Consider the following 19,912-nt stretch of genomic DNA (forward strand, 5'->3'; position numbering starts at 1 on the left):
CCGAGACTCTCACTGAAAAGTTTACTTCCAAGGAAATAGTAACCTTGGAAGGCCAAAGGTCCAATAGATGTAAAGGTTTATAATGCAAAATGGCGTAAATGGAATCATTAGAAAGAATAAGATCAAATAACACATTTACATGTTTGATGACAATAAAATGGAAACTGAACTTCAAAATCGACAACCCAATTTATAAGTAGAACAAAGCATTTATAAGTAAAACAAAGTGACCAACATAAGACCTTTATCTATATCTATAACTATATTACATACAAACTCATGCGATACATCATTAGGATCTTTCCTCATATAATCTCAAGCTTGAAATAACATGATAGAGGCATCGGAGAATGGTGCCTATTTCCCACAGTTGAACCCACGACACACAGATAGGACTATTACAAGGATCAGTGCTATCAAAATTCCCAGGACAATCAGCTTTATCTTCATGTTCTGTAGCCACATTTTTCGACGGATTCTGGTTCCAGAAGTCCTGAAATCTTGTGCCTGAAAAATATATTTTTCTTCAAAATGGTAAAACATAAATTTGTACTACCACATCCGTATCAAAGCCAAAAAAAATGAAAGCATACGGAAATCGGGATCCGAGACTTTTCTTTGATTTTTTTGGCATGTGGAGAGAGAAGAGACCGGAAAGTGGAATATAAACAAATCATTTTTTAAATATAAAAGTAGATGTAACTAGATAGTCTAAAACAATGAAGGCACCAAAACTGAGGAATCTCCTTTCAATATTTAGAAACATGCTACAGTTAGCATTCGCTTAAAAAATGATTAATCCCACCAAAAGAAATAAATCTCCTTTCTGAGACATACTTCATAAGCACAGTATATACTAACCTGGTTATGAAGGTTCTCTGTCTTATCCACCAGAAGCTCTATTTTTTCACCCCTGTCCAGAACCTACATTAAATTATAAATGTCAGTATAATTTGATCAAATGCCCTTATACATCAGACTTATTGATCCAATTATAGTTAAAGGCCTGACAAAAATTTGACGGCAATTTTCTTCTATCAATTAGTACGACTGCAATAATGTTGTCTTAACTTGTGTTGGCATAGGTTGATAAGAACGAACATTGTAAACACAGGTTGACAAGGTGCAGTAGTTCTAGGAAAAATATAATTTTGAAAATCACAGTGCACAAAGCATATCAAACAAAAGTGAGATAGGCCGGCATCAAAACTTGGCAGTTAAAAAACAATAAAAGAGAGACCACTAAAATAGTTAATATATAAACATCAGAAATAAAGTGCTTTCTATTATTAAAATAATGATAAAAAATATATATCAAACAAAAATGAGATAGGCCAGCATCGAAACTTGCCAGTTAAACAACACAAAAAGAAAGAACATTAAAATAGTCAATATATAAACATCAGAAATAAAGTGGTTTCTATTAATACAATAAATAAAAAAGATGACCACTGATGCATGTCAAACCCATTTGTATATGTACATTTCTGCAGAAAGCTTCTGCTAAGATTCAAAGAGAAGATACAACAAGGAATATGAAATGAACAAGTAACTGCGGCCAGTGAATTTATGATTATGAAGTCAGAGAACACAAGGGGAAAGCTGAGTAAAATGACACCTCCCCCCATACATTTGGGAAGGAGACTGGTGTAAGTTAGCTTTAGCGTATATAAGGTAAATTTATCTTGACTTTCTTTGAAATTTTGAATGCTTTTATTGCATCTTCGTTGTGATAATCTTCGTTGATGCATCGCATAGTATGGGTACCCAAAACTATTTTGCTAGTACTTCATAACCCCCGTATTTTTAGGTTTTCAATAAACCCCCAAACTATGGTATCTCTTTTCTAATCACCAGGATCAGACCTTAAAGTTTCTTTCATCATAATATATAATAGCAAAAGGTAATATTGGGGTATGAAAAAAAAAAAACTTAAAAATAATCCAACTGCCCAAGGAATAGAAGGAAAGAACGTTTCCTATTGTCAAAGAATTCAAATATTGCGTTTGGTCTGATCCCAAAATGAAATAAGCTAACGATTGCAATTAATACAATACAATGCAAATAATTGGAACTACATATGCACAATAATGCTCAAAACTCATTACCAAAAAAAAAACTTCAAAAACTAGAGTATGGCCGCAATAAACAGGGTGGAAATATACACAAAAGGTGCTGAATGCAATGCATATAATTTATATTATAATCAGAAAACAAATAAATTAAGACATGAATAGATGCAACAAGGAGCTGGACTGGACAACATTGTCCAAGCCTAGAAATAGTTACAAATGAAAAAATGAGAAAGGCCCAGATTTGACTGCCTGACAATTGAAAGGTTTTTGCCAGAATTTAAAAAACAGGAAGAATAGAAAGCAGAATTTTCTTTGAATGAACCAGGATTTCTAACTTCAAAATCATTAAATGCAAAAGAAATTGAGAAACTCCACGCAATGGAGCCAGAATAACCATATGTGCACAAAACAGGCTTTTCAGTCCAGCTTAGTGGGATGAACTTGAAGGACACGATCCCTGCCACTACACACAGTGCAAAAACATGATACGATGAAACTAATGCTTCAGCTAGGTGCCATTACATGCCGATACAGTATTAACTATGGATTATTAGAGAAATAGTAGGTATCACTATAACACCTGTTATTAAGTAATTTAGCCTGCTAATGCAAAAGGTACTCTATGTATCTAGGTCACAGCTCAGTACTTCTGTTAACAAATTCTGTCTTATTTACGAATATGGAGCAGTTTCGGTTTGTTAACAAACATAGACGTTATGATTTTTGTGTGAAGTTGTGCCCGTGGGGCAATTTCTCTCTTCTCTTTTTTTAAATATCTGATTACGTTTTAAAATATATTTGATGTGTATTTATGATTTGTATTTGAGATGATTTAATTTTTTAACTTAACTGAATAAATATAGTAAATAGTCTATTTGAATATTGTAATTATTATTTAAGATTTTAATTATTAATATTTTAATTTTTTGTCAACAGAAAGCAATTTTGAGAGATTAAAAATAATAATGATAACATAAAATGTATACTGTCATAGTAATAGAATATTTGAAATGAAAATACATTATCCATTAATAACCACAATATAAATATTTATATATGTGAATCAATGACGCAAGGTAGCCTTCTAAGTTGTCTACTAGGCCTTTTGTGTGCTCTATATTCGGTGAATGGGTCATATGGCAGTACAACTGACATGCAAAATTGTTGTTTAATATTATTATCACTGTCACCATCTTGTTCTTCATCCTGTCCACTTTCATCATCGATCAATGTGAAGACATCGATAATAATCTATGGATGATGTTGGATTGTATGCTAGAAGTGTAGTTGTAGAGGTTGCGAAGATATTATGAGACGGACTTGAAAACAAGTTGAGTTTACATGGAAAGATATTGTAAGTGAAGAACTTATTGAAATGAACATGGTGTGAAGATTACCCATGTATCCGAACATTGGTGGTGTTTGAAAATTAAATTGAGCACCGTATTATTGCTGAAATTGTTGGGCAACAAAGGAATATCCAATATGTTCATATTGTGGTGGGGTTTATAGAGGCTCCCATGGCATGTCATATTGTGGTGGGGTTTATGTGCGTGATAGTGTGTTGAATGTACCATTGCATATACTATGAAGTATCACACAAATGGCTATTTCTACTGAAATTGTTTTCTTGAATTAGACAGTTATGCCAATCATTCCATATTGCTATCCATTTTTTATGATATTGTGACCAATATCTATTTGTTCTTCCTCTCATGTCTTCTTTATGAAGCTTGTCTAAGTTTAACGGGTTAGTATGAATAGATCTGCCTAATTAGGTTTTGTACAGAACTACTCAGTAATTACATGTTTCACATGAATATATGAGTTCTCACCTTATTTTCTCTTAGTTTTCTCACACTTCCTATCATTTTCCTTTCACAATTTTGGTCTTTAAAATAATGACTGGTGACCATTAGCAAATTGAAAGACAACATTATCTTCTCTCAACCTACTCTAATACCCTTGATTCCTGTCAAGTACCAACAGCTGTTAAAAACTTATGCTTACTACTGAGGAGACAGGTAGGTGGAAAGGTCCCTTACCTAACTCCCCACAGATCAATAGAAACCAACTTTTTTCATCTAAATGAAGAACCGGAACTCACTTGACCATAAGCATTTTACACAATCCAACAATTAGACAACAATACATTTTCTTTTATCCGAACGTCATCTACCACTTTTATTCTCTACCAAAACAGAACCTTATATCAGTCTTCTTGCAATGACATGACAGCACTCAGTTTTATAAATGCTTTCTTGAAAACCTTATTTTATTGTAGCAGGGCTCAGCCTACTAAAACCATTACAGATTCTAAAACATAGACAGTAGACAGAAAACATGGAAAAGAGTTTCAGCATAAAAATGGAAATGGAGAACTTAGATTTCGGATTAATGTTCCAACTACCCTGCCTTGGCCTCATTTTGCCAATTATGCAACCTAGCTACTTGAAGATTACAATAAACAATCTCATTTTCTTTCTAGTTGTATGTCACATAAACAAACCACCACCCTTTAAGGGAGAAGAAGATTTGATAATCACTTTCAGATCCCAAATGTAATAAAGACAATATCTACATACAGTTATGTCGGATCACTATCCAATATGCCTAAGCTTGATCAAACCAAATATCAATGCGTCACAAGCACAATCCATGAACTTCATACAAAATAGACTCGTGTGCAGTTTTGCAGACATCCATTCAATGTTGTTGTCTTATTTATTCTGGGAATTTAAACATTCACAGTAATGTTTATTGATCGGAAAAAATGATTGTACCCATCGATCTCTTCAGTTGACTACCATGTTAAATTAGTGCAATTAAGTAGTTCATGTGTACCTTTTCAATATTCTCCATCATGACACCTTTAACTTCAGAAACCTGAGCTTTCACCTTCGCAAGCTTGTTGACCTCTTCGGGATGATCGACACAGTACTGCATATGTTCCTTCAACTTTGGCCTGGGCAAAAACCTTAACACATTAGCTAATACAGCAATATAAACCCACTGTCTTACACTTTAAAAGCTTAGAACAGAAACATAATACCCAAATTCCTTATTAAGGCTGTTCGCAGGAGCTGTGGCGGCCCTTCCTCCACCATATTTTGACACAAAATCATCCTTGACACGCTCTAAAAAAGCCATGGGCACTTGCCTTCCAATTGATTCATCAGCAACAATGCAATATGCTACAAAATTCCAAAAGTAGGACATTTCAGAACTACCAAACTTCAAATTTTTAAGCTTCGCCTATGCAAAGCAATATCAGTTGATAAAACTAGAAAATAAAATCCCAAAAATCAGAAACACATCATGGTTATCAATATTAGATAACATAGATTTGTGGCCAGAACCTCCAAAGACAATAGTAAGATAATGGATAATTGGATGACTGCCATTCTGAATCTTTTATACAAATTAAATAATTTTACTTCAGATATGCAGATGATTGAAACAAAAATTTAAGATAAATTATAGTCTTGCGCTAAATAACAATTCAAGGATTATATTGTTATTTTTAATTTTGAATAATCCTTACGGTTCTATAAGACAGAAGTAGAGAACGCTTCTTACAAAATAATACCTGAAGAATGGAATTAAAAATCTACTCTTTTAATGTGGGATTGTTTTCACTGCTTCATGTGTTGTGTATCCCTAGACTTATGGAACTACGCCAGCTTGTCACAGTATGTGTTAACAATATATTTAACCGTTTTATATGCATATTAATAGAATTTGGATACTCCCCTGAATTATACATGAGAGGTCCTATTTAAAAAAATTTTACAATTTATTATGGTTACTACTTAATATATAAATGCATGAATTTATTCTTTTTAACCAAATTTTGTTAAGTTTATTTGAAATTTCAAACGTGTTTCATGATAGTATTTGAGTTGTTTACAAAGTTTTGACATATTTTTACTTTAATATTAGCTCCGTATTTGAAACATCAAACAAACTTAACAAAATTTAGTTAAAATGATTAAATCTACACATTTATAAAGTTGAGAAACTAAATTGGACTAAAATAGAATAATTCTAATTTTCACTAAAAATTAAGGGATCAAAAACATATTTAACCCTAAAAAGTAACAAACTCACTAAACCAGGCACGCATGCTACCCAATTTTCTTTCATAGTTTTAATTGGTTTTTATTTCTACGGTGGATTAAATGAAAATTAATAAACATAGTAAATGGTTAGGGTTTCTTAAACAAGACCTCTCAATAACAAAAAGTACAAGAGTATCCAAATCCGTTTTAATATTATATTATTCCAAAAATATAATACATTATATGCCCAACTATTCTTATTATAAATTATAATAACTAGAAGATGTGTTTCCGGTCAATATCTTGGTTGGCTTCTTAATGGCCGATATAAACTTTTTTAATATGTATGCAATGGAGAACAAAATTCAAGAGTTAACTGATATAAAACACTTAATGATAATTTACACCAAATTATAACAATTTATAAAGACAAATATTACCAAAAATTATTAGTAACGTACTTATGATATTTATCTTGTTTTTATGTTTATGCATTGTACTAATAAATTAGCATCTTTTACATATTATTATAATTTTAACATACATTCCCAAGAAAATATATTATGAACCAAACACATTTTAATTATTCCGAAGAATATAAAAAAATATCCCCACGTAACTTTAGTTATTAACCAAACACGTTTATTTAAAAATAAGCAGGCATGCTGGCCCAAAGGAATGTAATCCTGGGAATGAAATTAGATAACTCAAAGTAAACTCGAAAAATTAAAAAAAAAAAAAAAAAAAAGGTGACTGACGCCACAGCAGAAAAAAGGAAGACCGTAGACAACACTTGCGTGAGACCGTGAGGAAAAAAATACCAGCATGGAAATTGGACCGTGTTACGGATAACAAGCACAACAGATGAATGGCGTGCAGAACTTGAATCGGTTGGCTGAAACTATGTCGACTAGCAATGCATCAAAAGGATTGTGTAAAAACAGATAAGAATGTGAGTGATAAGAGAAAAGAGTTTTGAACGAGGGATTTCGAACTCAACGCACTACTGATGAAAAAAAGTGATTCCACACAATAATCCTCCAAAAACAAACACAAGAATAGGAAATCCACAAATATTCACAATTCCAGGCACGACGTCTGCATAACCAAAACGCTCGATTCAACTATATTTGATACCACCACAACGGTTATGTGTCGCGCACCATAAACAACTTGGCACAGGAATAATACCTAAGCTGAATAACCATTTCATTCCCCCAACAACTACAAAACACATTCCTAAACCAGCACATAACGAATACAATCCACGTGTCTCTCTGTCTGTTCGCAAGTTTTACGCACACGAACAGCGCAAACTAGTTTCACCAATAAAAGGACACTTAAAATAAACGATCTAGAATCACATTCAGCAGAAGCAACAAGCACGAAGAACATCGTCACAAAAACTGTAAGAAAACAAAAACACAGAAAGAGAACATACTGTAGCCATTGTCGACGAGGTAATTGAAGGTGTGAGCGTCGCAATTGTAGGTGAACTTGTTGTTAGTGGCAGGAAGCTTCTGAAGGCACTGGAAGGCGATGGAGTTGAAGTTTCCGCTGAATTCAGTGTACTCCGCGAGAATTACCGTTCCACGAGACACGAACGCGTAGATCAGAGACTTCTGCCCCATCGATGAGAATCTGAATGGAGTGTTTGGTAGGGTTTTGGAGTTCGGTTGTTGCAAGAGAGATCTGGGAACAGTTCCGCGGTGGAGACGGTGTCACGCTTTTGCTCAATCCAACATCCAAATCGAAATTCTTCTTTCACACACGCTTTGTTTGGATTTGTTGAGAGAGAGAGAGAGAGAGAGGAAGAGGCAAAGGAGAACAGGGAAAGGGGTTTACGAAAGCGGTGAGAAAGAGAGGGAGAGAGTCGTCATAGGGAGGTTTCAACTTTCAATGAACCTCTTATTACAATGCATATCAGAACTCTCTGTTGTAACTTTTTCTATTTTCCAATGGTTAATATGGTTTCATTTCGTATTTATCAAATTGGTGTCATTTGACAAATTTTATTATTTAGTTTCTTTTTCATATTTTTTTCGTTATGATTTTTCAATTCTAATTCGTTTTATGCTATAACCTTGTCATTTGATTATTAATCGCAGTGACATTTGCATGACATCTGATGAGTATAACATAAAATGAAAAATAAAATGCACCAACATTCGAAAGTGTAATATTGAATTATGTGGAATTTTAAAATTAAAGAGGCTAAAGAAAATAATAATCAAATATTTAAAAACAGGGTTAAATATGTTTTTAGTCCCTATACTTTGGGCGATTTTGGTTTTAGTCCATTTTCAATTTAGTCCTTCAACTTTAGAAAACTCTGGTTTTAGTCCTTTTTACCAAATTTTTTTAACTTTAAAGATGTGTCAAACAGTGTAAACAATCCAAATACTATAATAAAACGCGTTTGAAACAACAAATAAAGTTAAAAAAATTTGATAAAAATAACTAAAATCAGAGTTTTCTAAAATTGAAGAACTAAATTGTACCATATTTTAAAAATGGACTAAAATCAAAATCGCCTCAAAGTATAGGGACTAAAATCATATTTAACCCTTAAAAATAAGATACAAATTTTATTCTCGTATGTATATAATATACTCTTTAGCATTCTTTTTGTTATAATTCCGCCTGAATGGTTTGCGTGTTTGGTTTGTCTATAAATAAATTATTCTAATTTTAAAAATAGTTGTGGGTAAGCTTGTTCTCTATTGGTAAGTAGAAATAATGTAACATTCTAAATTAATAAAGATCATCTATTAATTTAAAGCATTTATAATTTGATATTAAATATAAAAATATATAAATATTGTAAAACATGGAGTTTTAGTTGTGTAAAAAAAAATTGTGCTTTGGTATAGAATTTTGATGTAATTTGATCTGGTTCAGTTGGATGTATGATTTAAATTGATTGGTTGAATAATGTGAAATTTTGTTTTAATTGTATTGAGGACCGAAATTAACCTTGTTATGTTTGTGAGTGTCTCAAGAATTGCTAAGTCTATTACTTGAATGAAAATATCCTCTTATTTAGTGTAATTAATTAACTTGAATAACTTTTAAAGATATCTATAATTTTAGTTAAATTATGTTTTGTTTAAAAAAATGTCAGATTTCAAACATTTAATTTATAAATAAGCTAATAAGAGAAAATATATTTTTTAATTATTCAAATATTAGAATTTAAAAAATATATTTACATTTTTAACATTTAAAAAAATTATAATTTTTTCTTATTGAAATTAAAAATGCATAAAATAAACCTAATTTTAATATTTAAGTGGAATAATTTGATATATAAATTTAAAAAAAAAAAGGGACAATGCTTATAAAAAAACAATGAGACTAGAATGAGTCAAAATTTTGAATATAATAACTAAATTAAATACAACAAGTTACATTATACACATACAATTATTACTAATACACAGCAATTATCTACAAAATTAATATATATATATATATATATATATATATATATTACGAGTTAATATATAACGTGCACACAACAATATGATAATATTGACTAAATTGGATATTTTTTAAAATTTAAAAGACTTAATTGCATCAAATAAAAATTACAATTATTTTTTAATTTTTCAAACAACAAAAGTGTAATTAAGCCTACGATTGTTTATTAAGAGGAATTAAACTAGTTAAAATGATACTTAATACCGAAATTCTTTGAAACTCGTGAAAACTAACAATAATTTAAATAGTTATTTAATCAGTGAGATGAAACGTGTCATTGATCTTATCTAAAGTACATAATTGTCATATAAGCATCTTTGAAAATGAAAAGACGGTAAAGTTAGGTCACCCAATTGAATATGTGAAGTGTACAACTTATATATGTACATCCATCAACACGATTTTTCGTGTCTCTGGTTACCAATTCTAATAACATTTAATTTGCTTCTTAGCTAACAATACAAGAATGTATGAAGCTCGTTTGATTATTATATGATGAATGAATAATTTGGTTTTTAAACAAAAGTATAATATAACACTCATCGTATTATTAAAAGTTACAATTAGAACGTGACCATAATTGATTAATTAATAATTAAACAACTTTTGTTAAATAAATTTCAAGGTTAACATGTAGAATATACTAGTAATAGTTAGGTTAATAGATTTTCGATTTTAAATAAGTTTACAGAAGTCCATTTCAATTTTTGTTTCACACAAATTATTTGGGCAACATACTCGTACGTAATTCTTTTATAAGTATAAGATTTGTATGATTAAATAATTGTATCCTCCGTGTTTTATAATTTTTTTTCTGAGAAATAATATTTTAAGTCTCTTAAAAAACTTGACATAAAAAGAGTATCTGATAAAAACTCACAAATTAATTATTGATGGTGTGTTTTGACAAGATAATTTAGATTGATAATTCGTTTATATGAATAGTTTTAAGTCTTTTATTTTAAAATGTTTTTTCTTGGAGAGGAGTTGAAATTTAAGAAGTTTTAGAATATATTTGACATGAATATTTTGAAATGTCTTAAAAATAAATAGAAATTTAAATTTGTATTTATTTTTTCACTTCACTTTCCTTTTATTTACGAAAATCGAGATATATTCGTTATAACAAAATTTAAAATAAATAGATCGAGATAAAAGTTGTGATGAATCGTCACGGAAAGAATGTTAAGATAATATGATAAAGATTGAAACAAGTAAGTCAAGCCAAAAGTTACGATAAGTCATTATAAGAATAAGGTTAGGTCAAATCAAAGTGGAATAGAGGTTAAACTCATTTAGCATAAGGTAAAAATGAACCGATTTGAATCAAATGTCAAATAGATTCAATCCAAGTCATTATTGAGTCGGTCTAGTGTTTGCTAAAGGTCGTGTCGATTTAGACATGATCAAAGATCAAGACAAATAAGTAAAAGTCAACGATCCATATGAAAGGTCGAGATAATCTAGTTCAGGTTAAAAGTCAAGATAATTCTAAATAAGTTCAATGTCAAGCCGAGTAAGTTCACATTGAAGGTTAGGACGAGTTAGTTTAAGTCAAATGTTGTGACAGGTCAGTCTAGACCAAATGTCAATTCGATTTTTAGTTTGAAGTAAATGTTGAAACTAGTTAGTATGGATAAAATGTTAAAACGAGTTAGCGTAATTCAAATATCGCATTGAATCAGTTTAAATTGAAAGTCAAGCTCCAGTCGACCTATGTCAAAGGTTGAAAGAAATCAACATGAGCCAAAGGTCGAGACGATTCAATCGAACTAAAGATAAATATGAATCAGTTATACTGAAGATCAAAATCAATTATCCCAAACTTAAGATGAAGATGATTTCACAATGGTTAAACGTTGGGACATGTCAACTTAGACAAAAGTCAAAATGTTTTAACTCGAATTAAATATTGAAACGAATTGTCTTATATCGAAAATTAACTAAAATTAATCAATAGTCCAATTATCAAAAAGTATTTTTAAAACAATACTATATAAAAGAATCTAAGTTGCTTTATTAAAGAAATCAATAATTAAAATCCAATATATTTTTATCACTTAATTTAAACAGACTATTTAAAAAATTAAAAATATCTAACCACAAATATTTAAAATGTAATGCATTTCTATTCAATTTCTTGGAACTATTGATTCCCTAATCCAAACACAAGCTAATTTTTTTTTTTTGAAAAACATTGTTTTTGTAATCATCGGTTTTAAACTCAGCAAGTTAAAAAGATGACACAAATGCCATGAATTACTTTTGTAATTTCAAATAAGTTATTTTGACTGAAATAAATAAATGTTGCACACTCTTTTAAACATTTTTTACTTAATTATAAAACTCAATCTATGTTTAAAAAATTAATCAATAATAATTTCTTGAAATGAAAATACAGAACCCAATGATATTACATATGATATGTAATTTTTAATTTTACATGAAAACATCTGAAACTGTAGATTATTATTATAATAATAATATTACATTATATTATTATTGTTGTATTGTTATTGTATTATTATTATCGGAAATCAAACAAATTTAGATTTGCGTGAAATATTTGATGTATTGGTATATAAGCCAAATTTATAAACTCTGGATTTGATTATGATATTGTTATAAAAAAATATAGTTAAAAATTATATTAAAAAACTTGAGTGCTGCATCATATATGTGTCTCTCTCTATTATATATACATACATACATATATATATATATATATATATATATGTCATATTAATAATTTCTCAGTGAAACTACATATTGAATATTGTATATTTATTTTACTATTATATTGACTTTATTCATATTTAAAATTATATATTTTCATTATTTGAAAATATTTTGCTGTACCGAATGATATTTTTTATGATTTAATATTTTGTTCCATTTTAAAAAAATGTTAACAGAAAAGAAAAGTGTTTTAAGAAAATAATAATAAAAAGACGCAGAGAGAAAAGGAGTGGGGGGAGAGCGAGAAGGGGTTTTCGCTTTTTGGTTGCAAACTGTGAAGCGAGGAGCGTACGTGCGTTTGTGCGAGAGGTTTCTTCTTTCCCGTTGTTGTCGCGGCGGAACCCTAGCTAGTCCGGTGGTTTGTGAAACCTAGAGAGACAAAGAGAGTGAAAGGATGAGCGGGAAGGGCGGTGGCAGCCACAACAATGGCGGCGGCAAGGCGTTGTCGGCAACGATTCCGGCGTCATCGCGGAAGATGGTTCAGAGCTTGAAGGAGATTGTCTCCAATTTCCCCGACCACGAGATCTACGCTACACTCAAAGACTGTAACATGGACCCTAACGAAGCTGTTAGTCGCCTCCTTTCACAAGGTTCCTTTCTCTCTCTTTCTATCTCTGTGTTTTTCGTTTTGAGGTTCTTGATATTTCTTTAACTTGGAGCGAAACGTGTGAACACCCTCGTTCAAGGTTTCGAGGTTATTGCTTTGCTAGCTAGCGCATTGCGGGAAAATGAGAAACAACAGAACGAATTAATCCACGTGTTAGAGATGCTATCAGATATGCGTGCGATTTTTCTAATCTTAGGTTTGTTAATTGTGTAGATCCTTTTCATGAGGTGAAGAGCAAGCGGGAAAAGAAAAAAGAGGTGGACGATTTTTTTGTTGGTTTCAGCTGTTCAGGATTGATTCCATGATATCTTAAAAACAAGAAGAAAGAATCTGTGTTTGATAATCAGATAATCAAATTATCAATTCGGTTTCTTCTTTCATGACTGTGTTCTACTGCTGTGTGACAGTAGGCGAATCTGTGTGCTAAGTTTGTACGTGGATACGAAGAGTTTTTTGACTTGAGCATTTTGTTTCTGCCAGCCGTCTCTACTTTTGTTTTTAGTTTTTTGATATTTTGTTCGAGTTTGTCTATCCTTTTTGTTTACCTGTTTTTGTCCTCGCTGGTTCAGATTAAGGACCCAATAGATTCCAGGTCTCGTGGGAGTGGGACAAGCAATACATCTAGTCGTGGTGGCGGTAGGACTGGGACAGATCGTCATGGTGGACGTGGTAGTGCCAACCAATTTGGAAGCAGTGGTATGCAGCTGATGGGTGTTTGAATTTGAAATATTGCTCTGGACTTAATGAACCTTGTATTATCTGTCACGTTTATTGTCATTATTATTATTATTTAGATTTCTGCCCTGTTTTGGGAGGCCAGATTCTGGTCTGCAGGGGAAGCCTGCATACAAGAAGGAGAATGGAGCACCTACTTATGGAGGGTCTATATCTTCAACATCTAGTGTGTTGGGAAATAATTCGAACAGGAGACCGATATCCTACAGGTTTATTTTCCTTCGTATCATATATATACTCACTGAAAATTGACATGATTGAAATGGGAAAATGTATCATGATGGCTATAAGGATTCCTATGGATTTGATACATCTGCAAATTTGGACTAGTTATTATAAGATGAAATTGCTAACCAAGCCTGACATACTGAGGTTTACAGATAAAGTAACAATCCTTCAATTTATTTAAAAAAGTAGATTCTCTTCATCCTACTCTATAACAATCTATGTTCTGTGTCAATTTTTATATTTTCTTCCCAAACAGTTGGTGATGTGTCAATCATTCTCTGGATTTGTTTTAAGGTTCTACATTGATCTTGCCGTATGTATTATGAACATTGAATATTTTGAATTTAGAATGAAATCGGTTGAAAAGGAAGTGCTAGTTTTTGTTTTGTTTTATGTTTTGTGCAACTTCTATTTGTAACATTTTAACTGTACAGAAAATCTATCTAATGCTTATGTGTTCATTCCTCTTTTATCTCTGTTGTAGCATAAAATTGTCTTTTTTTTTCTTCTATATATTGCCTTCATGTACTTGGATAGAAATTTCATTAGTACTGGGTTGCTCACGTGCAGTTCCCATTTCTCATGTCTCATTTTAAAATTGTTGCAGTGATTCTGTGGCTACTGAAAAATCATATGCATTAGGCATCAGTGATGGACCGTCATCATCACAACGTACTGGAGTGCAATCTGCATGGATGGGGAATGCAGGTCAAGTATCAATGGCTGACATTGTCAAGATGGGTAGGCCCCAGACCAGACCTTCCATGCATCACTCTTCCATCCAGAGTGGTAATAATCAGAACATCTTGTTGCCTCCAGCAGCTTCGGATAACAATTTGCATTCATTGCAAGGATATGCTTCTAAGGTTTCAGAAACAAATACTGATCAAGGTCATGCTCTTAGTGACAATGTTGCACAGAATGATGAATGGTCTTGTATTGAAAACCAACATGATGTTAGAGCATACGAAGATGTTGATACCCATGCAAATTCTGAGTTCTATGCAAACTCATCGAGCTTTGTTGAAAATGATTGGCAGCAGAAAACTCCCCTGGATGAATATGATGCCGAAGATGGTTCCATTGAGAATGCAGACAATAATGAATATGCTTCAATATCCGCTAAAAGTACATCAGAAGATAACACGGGAGGTACATCGATTTTTTATGGTTTACATGGAAATAAATTTCTACCATTCTGGCTGACATCTTTTTGGTGTATGTGTCCTACAGAAATGTAAGACACATTACCTGTGTATTAACTATTGGTTTCTTCATTTCAGCTGAGGATGATGTTTCATCAGTGGCTGCAAACATAGAGCAGCTCCATATACAGAGAGATGATCATGGGACAGAACAAGAGGATGACAATCCTTCTGTAGTAATTCCAAATCACCTACAACTCCATACACCAGAATGCATGAATCTGAGCTTTGGAAGTTTTGGATCCAGTAACCCCCTATCTGGACCAGGGTCATTTACATCTAGGCCTTTGAAAAGTAAGCTAGAGGATACATCTGGTGCTGCAGATGTTTCTACAATTGAAAATTCAGACACTAGGTACGTTGGCTATATTATAAGATACTTTCTTCAAACTTTCAATACTATGATTATTCGTAGTTTCCTTAAAGATGTTTTTCTTATAGAAATCCTGACTATTATGGGGATGAGCATCTTGCTACTACTACCTCAGATGGAAATTTAGTTCAAGTAACTGGTGTGAGTGCTGGGACATTTGAGCATACTTCAATTTCACAGGAGGCTTTAAAACCTGAAGCTCCTGAAATTGCTCAAGAAAATCAGTATTCATTTCCTTCACAATCTCATGGGTTTGCATATGAAAATGCCCACCAACCGGAGGTCACATTTCCTCCTTCACAGACTAGCTCACAGATGCAGAATCTTGCTTCCTTCTCTGGTGTAATGGTAATGCATGTTCTATGGCTTGGTCACATTTTAGATTGTAATGGTGATTGCATGTTTTAATGGTAATACTTGTTTTAATGGTAATGCACATTTCCTTCAGTAAATTAGTTTTGAATGATTTGTGCATGTTTTCGTTAGATTGTCATTTCTTGAAACGTGAAATCTTATGCTCTGAAGCATTTTGAAAGTAGAGATTTGTTCCATCAGCAAAATAGCTGTTAGGTCTGTGCATCACTAAACAAAGCCTAATTGGTCGTATTTTAGTCTAAAACCTTAGGGATTTGTGGTGCTTTGGATTGATTTTGTACCTAATGGATGAATTAACCTTGTATTCTCTCAAACCTTGGGTTGGGAATCTTGGGAGTAGAATAATGAATTTTTGTTAAACCCATATAGTCTCACTGAACAAGCAAAGCCTAATTGGACGTATTATAGTGTAAAATTGTGGTGCTGTGGAGGATCTGTTCCTTACGGATAAGTCAACCTTGAATTCTCTCAAACTTTAGGTTGGGAATCTTGGGATTATAGTAGTAATATATTTTTGTTGAACCCATAGTCATCAGTCCCATAGTAAAACTGCTGTAGTGGGATAGCGAGATGATCATGGTTACTATTTATGAAATTTTATTCATATTACATTACACATAAATACCCAAACGTAAAAAAATCCAAAATAAAGAAATTCGTAATTTAAACTCATAATTTGTAGCAAAATACAGAAGTTAATAACAGAGATCAATATAAATGGATGCTATAGTGGCACCATGTGTTGATTCCCAGACATCCCTTTGAACAGAGACATTAAGGCATTATTATTGGGCTATTTTGGGGGTTTAAATTTCCAAAATTGAAATCTATGGATGGAATTATAGTGTAAATGATAAAGAAGACTTTTCTTTAGAAAATGATAATTGATGATTCCTTCTTAGGAAAGTTGTATTTGACTTTTGTTTGTATTTACATGTATGTTTTGTTTAAGACACCAATGGCTTTTTGTTGTTACTTAAGAGTGTTATTAATTTTGAGTAATTTTTATCATTTTTTCGAATTTATATGTTCATAGCAATATAGTCTTTGCTGTCCTGATTGTGAAGTTGATTGCCTAGCTTTGCTGTCCAGATTTAAAACATTGGTTGCTGTCTTATATCTTGTAATTCTATTTAGCAATCCTGCTATGTGGATATAAATTTTACTGCCTTGCTGTTGATGTTTCATCAGGCACATTCAAATTCATTGCCCAATGCTCTGCTGGCTTCAACAGTTCAAACAGCAAGAGAAGATATCCCGTACTTACCCTTCCCTTCAACACAATCATTGCCTACAAAATATAGTAATATTGCTTCTTCAATTGGTGGTTCCGGCATAACCATGTCAGAGGTGCACTTCTGCTCTTGACCGTATTTAAGCTTCTCGGCTTTTGAGAGATTTTTGTTCGTTAAAATGAAATGTTATTGATGACAGTGTTTTGATTTTTTTTTTCTATGCTGTCAGCCTAAAAGGTAAATACTGGAGTTAAGAATTCTGGTTTATATTATATTGAAGTACTTCGGTAGTATTCCAATATTTTTTAGTTTAATTTTCATTAAGCTGCGTCACGAATTTCACCCTGGCTATTATGTCAATAGTTATAAATTACAATTACATACCAATTGTGGAATTGACTACTATGTACATTAGTTAAAGCTGGCTTACATCCCCAGTTACTCAACTCAAATAAGTGGATGGGGTTGGTATGCCAGTTCTGCTGGTCAAATCTATTTGTTTCACATTAAGAAAAATGCCCACAGAGCTGCTCTTGGGTTTATTCTGGATTTTATTATTTGTTAATGATTAAATTTGCATGTTTAATTGTTGCATCTCTCTTTTGAAGTTTCCATAAAATAGGAGGATAAAAATTTGGGATTCGGTTATTTGATGCTCTCTTGTCAATGTGCAGGCTCTAAGAGCAAGCGCCATTTCTACACCTCAACCTAATGCCCAAAACTTGTCTGGTGCAAGTGTTGCCACTGGACCCGCACTTCCTCAGCACCTTCCTGTGCATCCCTACTCCCAGCCTACTCTTCCTCTGGGACACTTCGCTAATATGATTAGCTATCCATTCTTGCCTCAGAGCTACACATATATGCCATCAGCTTTTCAGCAGACTTTTCCTGGAAACAGCACATATCACCAATCTCTGGCAGCAGTGCTTCCACAGTATAAGAATAATGTTTCTGTCAGCAGTTTGCCTCAGTCTGCTGCTATTCCACCTGGATACGGCTTTGGCAGTTCAACAAGCATTCCTGGAGGGAATTTTTCTCTGAGTCCGCCTGCTGCTCCTACTGGGACAACCATTGGATACGAGGATTTGATAAACTCCCAATTTAAGGACAGCAACCATATGATTTCACTACAGCAGGTAGAAAGATCTAGCTTTTAAATTACTTACATTTAAGTTTAACTATTTTTTTCCTGTTATGATTCTTATGACAAGTTTTGAAAATTTCGTAAGAATTCAATGTAAAATCATATGTTGACTTTTATTCATGCTTGATGACAACTTGATCCTTTTGAAGGCTTATATATAACTGAATTGCTCTTTTTGGGAGTGGTGGTGGGGGTGAGGAAAGAAATATGAAATGGAGCCTTGTTTACTTCTTTCTATGCTATTTATACTCAAAGCTGAGGTGGTTTTAATTCTTGTTTTCTGGTAGAACGATAATTCTCCCATGTGGGTTCAAGGGGCCGGCCCTCGAACAATGTCAGCCGTTCCTCCCAGCAACTACTATAGCATGCAGGGACAGAATCAACAACAGCCAGGTGGATTTCGGCAAAGGCAGCAGCAGCAACAGCAACAACCTTCACAACATTTTGGATCCCTTGGGTATCCTAATTTCTACCAATCTCAGAGTGGCATTTCTCTGGAACATCAGCCACAAAATCCTCGGGAAGCCTCCTTGGGTGGTCCGCAAAGCCAACCATCCAAGCAGTCTCAACAACTATGGCAAAACAGCTACTAATCCTACTCACCTCCCGGTTTTTCAGGGTATTGATGTTTGGAAGTGGTTAATCAGAGGCATTAACGGTCTAGTAACTTAATGTATCATTGTTTGGTCTCTAGAGACCATGAGCCCATTGCCACGAGGTTGTATTCTACATAATTATGTTCGTCATGTTTAACGTAGGTACTAAGTGTGCTAATTTGGTTTACTCGATACGTTTTTTGTTTTGTTTTAATATTGTCATCTGATCATAGTGGAAAGTCACTTTTGGATAGTTTTCTCACTTGTTAACTTTTTACGTTCACTACTGTAACTAATCAGGTTAAGTTGCATCGGATGGGTGTATAGTTCAGTTTTTGAAGTCCATCGTCGGTTATAGAGGAGTTTGACAATCTTTTCAACTTCAACATCAATGTCGTTTTAACTCATCAAGGGCAATATTGATAATGGCTTATTTGGAAGTTAAAAATGATTTTTAAAGATATAAACTGATTTTATAAATTGATTTACGGTTATTTTTAAAACGAAGACCTATTTTTTGCTTCTATTGCAGGTTTCAGTTTCGGTGGTTATATAGGCCTCCCTTTCAAAAACTATAACGACATTTCTATTGTTTTATTTCAAAGCAACGACGTTTTAATACGATGTTTGTTGCCTTTTATTTCTAAATACTTGAATTTTTAAATTGATAAAATACGTAAAATTGGACACCTTTAAAGTGAAGATACTAGTAAAGCTAAAAACAAAAATCTCATCTGTCATTGATTTAAATTAGATATTTCATAGACATTATTCATTTAAAAAACTCGTAGGTCCGAATTATTTCACAATTTTAATCAGGTCGAACGGACAATTTCCACTTTTTTAATTGTTACCGTTATTATAAAAAATTAAACGAACTATAAATCCAGTATTGACTTTCTTTTGTCTTGAATAATATTCTCACTTTTTATCCTCATCTCATATTTTCCTTCAACAAATATTCCATATCTATGAGTTCATTCAATCTAATATTCTTTTATAAGTCTTTTAGAGTTTACTTGAAAAACCTTAATATAGACAATTTATTCTCGATTA

General features: G+C 32.5%; 2 protein-coding genes across 3 annotated transcripts; one reads left to right on the plus strand and one right to left on the minus strand.

Moving 5' to 3' along the window:
- Positions 1-95: 95 nt before the first annotated feature.
- Positions 96-8,064, minus strand: LOC106776025 (vesicle-associated membrane protein 722-like). The gene is made up of 5 exons (XM_014663319.2): positions 7,578-8,064; positions 5,128-5,269; positions 4,920-5,040; positions 862-924; positions 96-507 (listed from the first exon to the last, which is right to left on the minus strand). Exons 1-5 carry the CDS (start codon positions 7,765-7,767, stop codon positions 358-360), a joined length of 666 nt encoding a protein of 221 aa, XP_014518805.1. The 5' UTR covers positions 7,768-8,064; the 3' UTR covers positions 96-357.
- A 4,499-nt stretch (positions 8,065-12,563) lies between these two features.
- LOC106775923 lies at positions 12,564-19,118 on the plus strand. Of its 2 annotated transcripts, none has more exons than XM_022787323.1 (10): positions 12,564-12,948; positions 13,179-13,222; positions 13,535-13,661; positions 13,786-13,909; positions 14,536-15,080; positions 15,212-15,488; positions 15,575-15,854; positions 17,073-17,231; positions 17,346-17,353; positions 17,791-17,934. In XM_022787323.1, exons 1-10 carry the CDS (start codon positions 12,753-12,755, stop codon positions 17,795-17,797), a joined length of 1,767 nt encoding a protein of 588 aa, XP_022643044.1. In that variant the 5' UTR covers positions 12,564-12,752; the 3' UTR covers positions 17,798-17,934. The 2 variants fall into 2 exon arrangements, with proteins under 2 accessions (XP_022643044.1, XP_014518662.1); XM_014663176.2 differs by lacking the exon at positions 17,346-17,353 and adding an exon at positions 18,548-19,118 and having other exon boundaries at positions 12,565-12,948; positions 17,791-18,252.
- Positions 19,119-19,912: the final 794 nt, after the last annotated feature.

The sequence above is a fragment of the Vigna radiata genome, chromosome 10, assembly GCF_000741045.1.
Source record: "Vigna radiata var. radiata cultivar VC1973A chromosome 10, Vradiata_ver6, whole genome shotgun sequence".
NCBI classification, from domain to species: domain Eukaryota; kingdom Viridiplantae; phylum Streptophyta; class Magnoliopsida; order Fabales; family Fabaceae; genus Vigna; species Vigna radiata.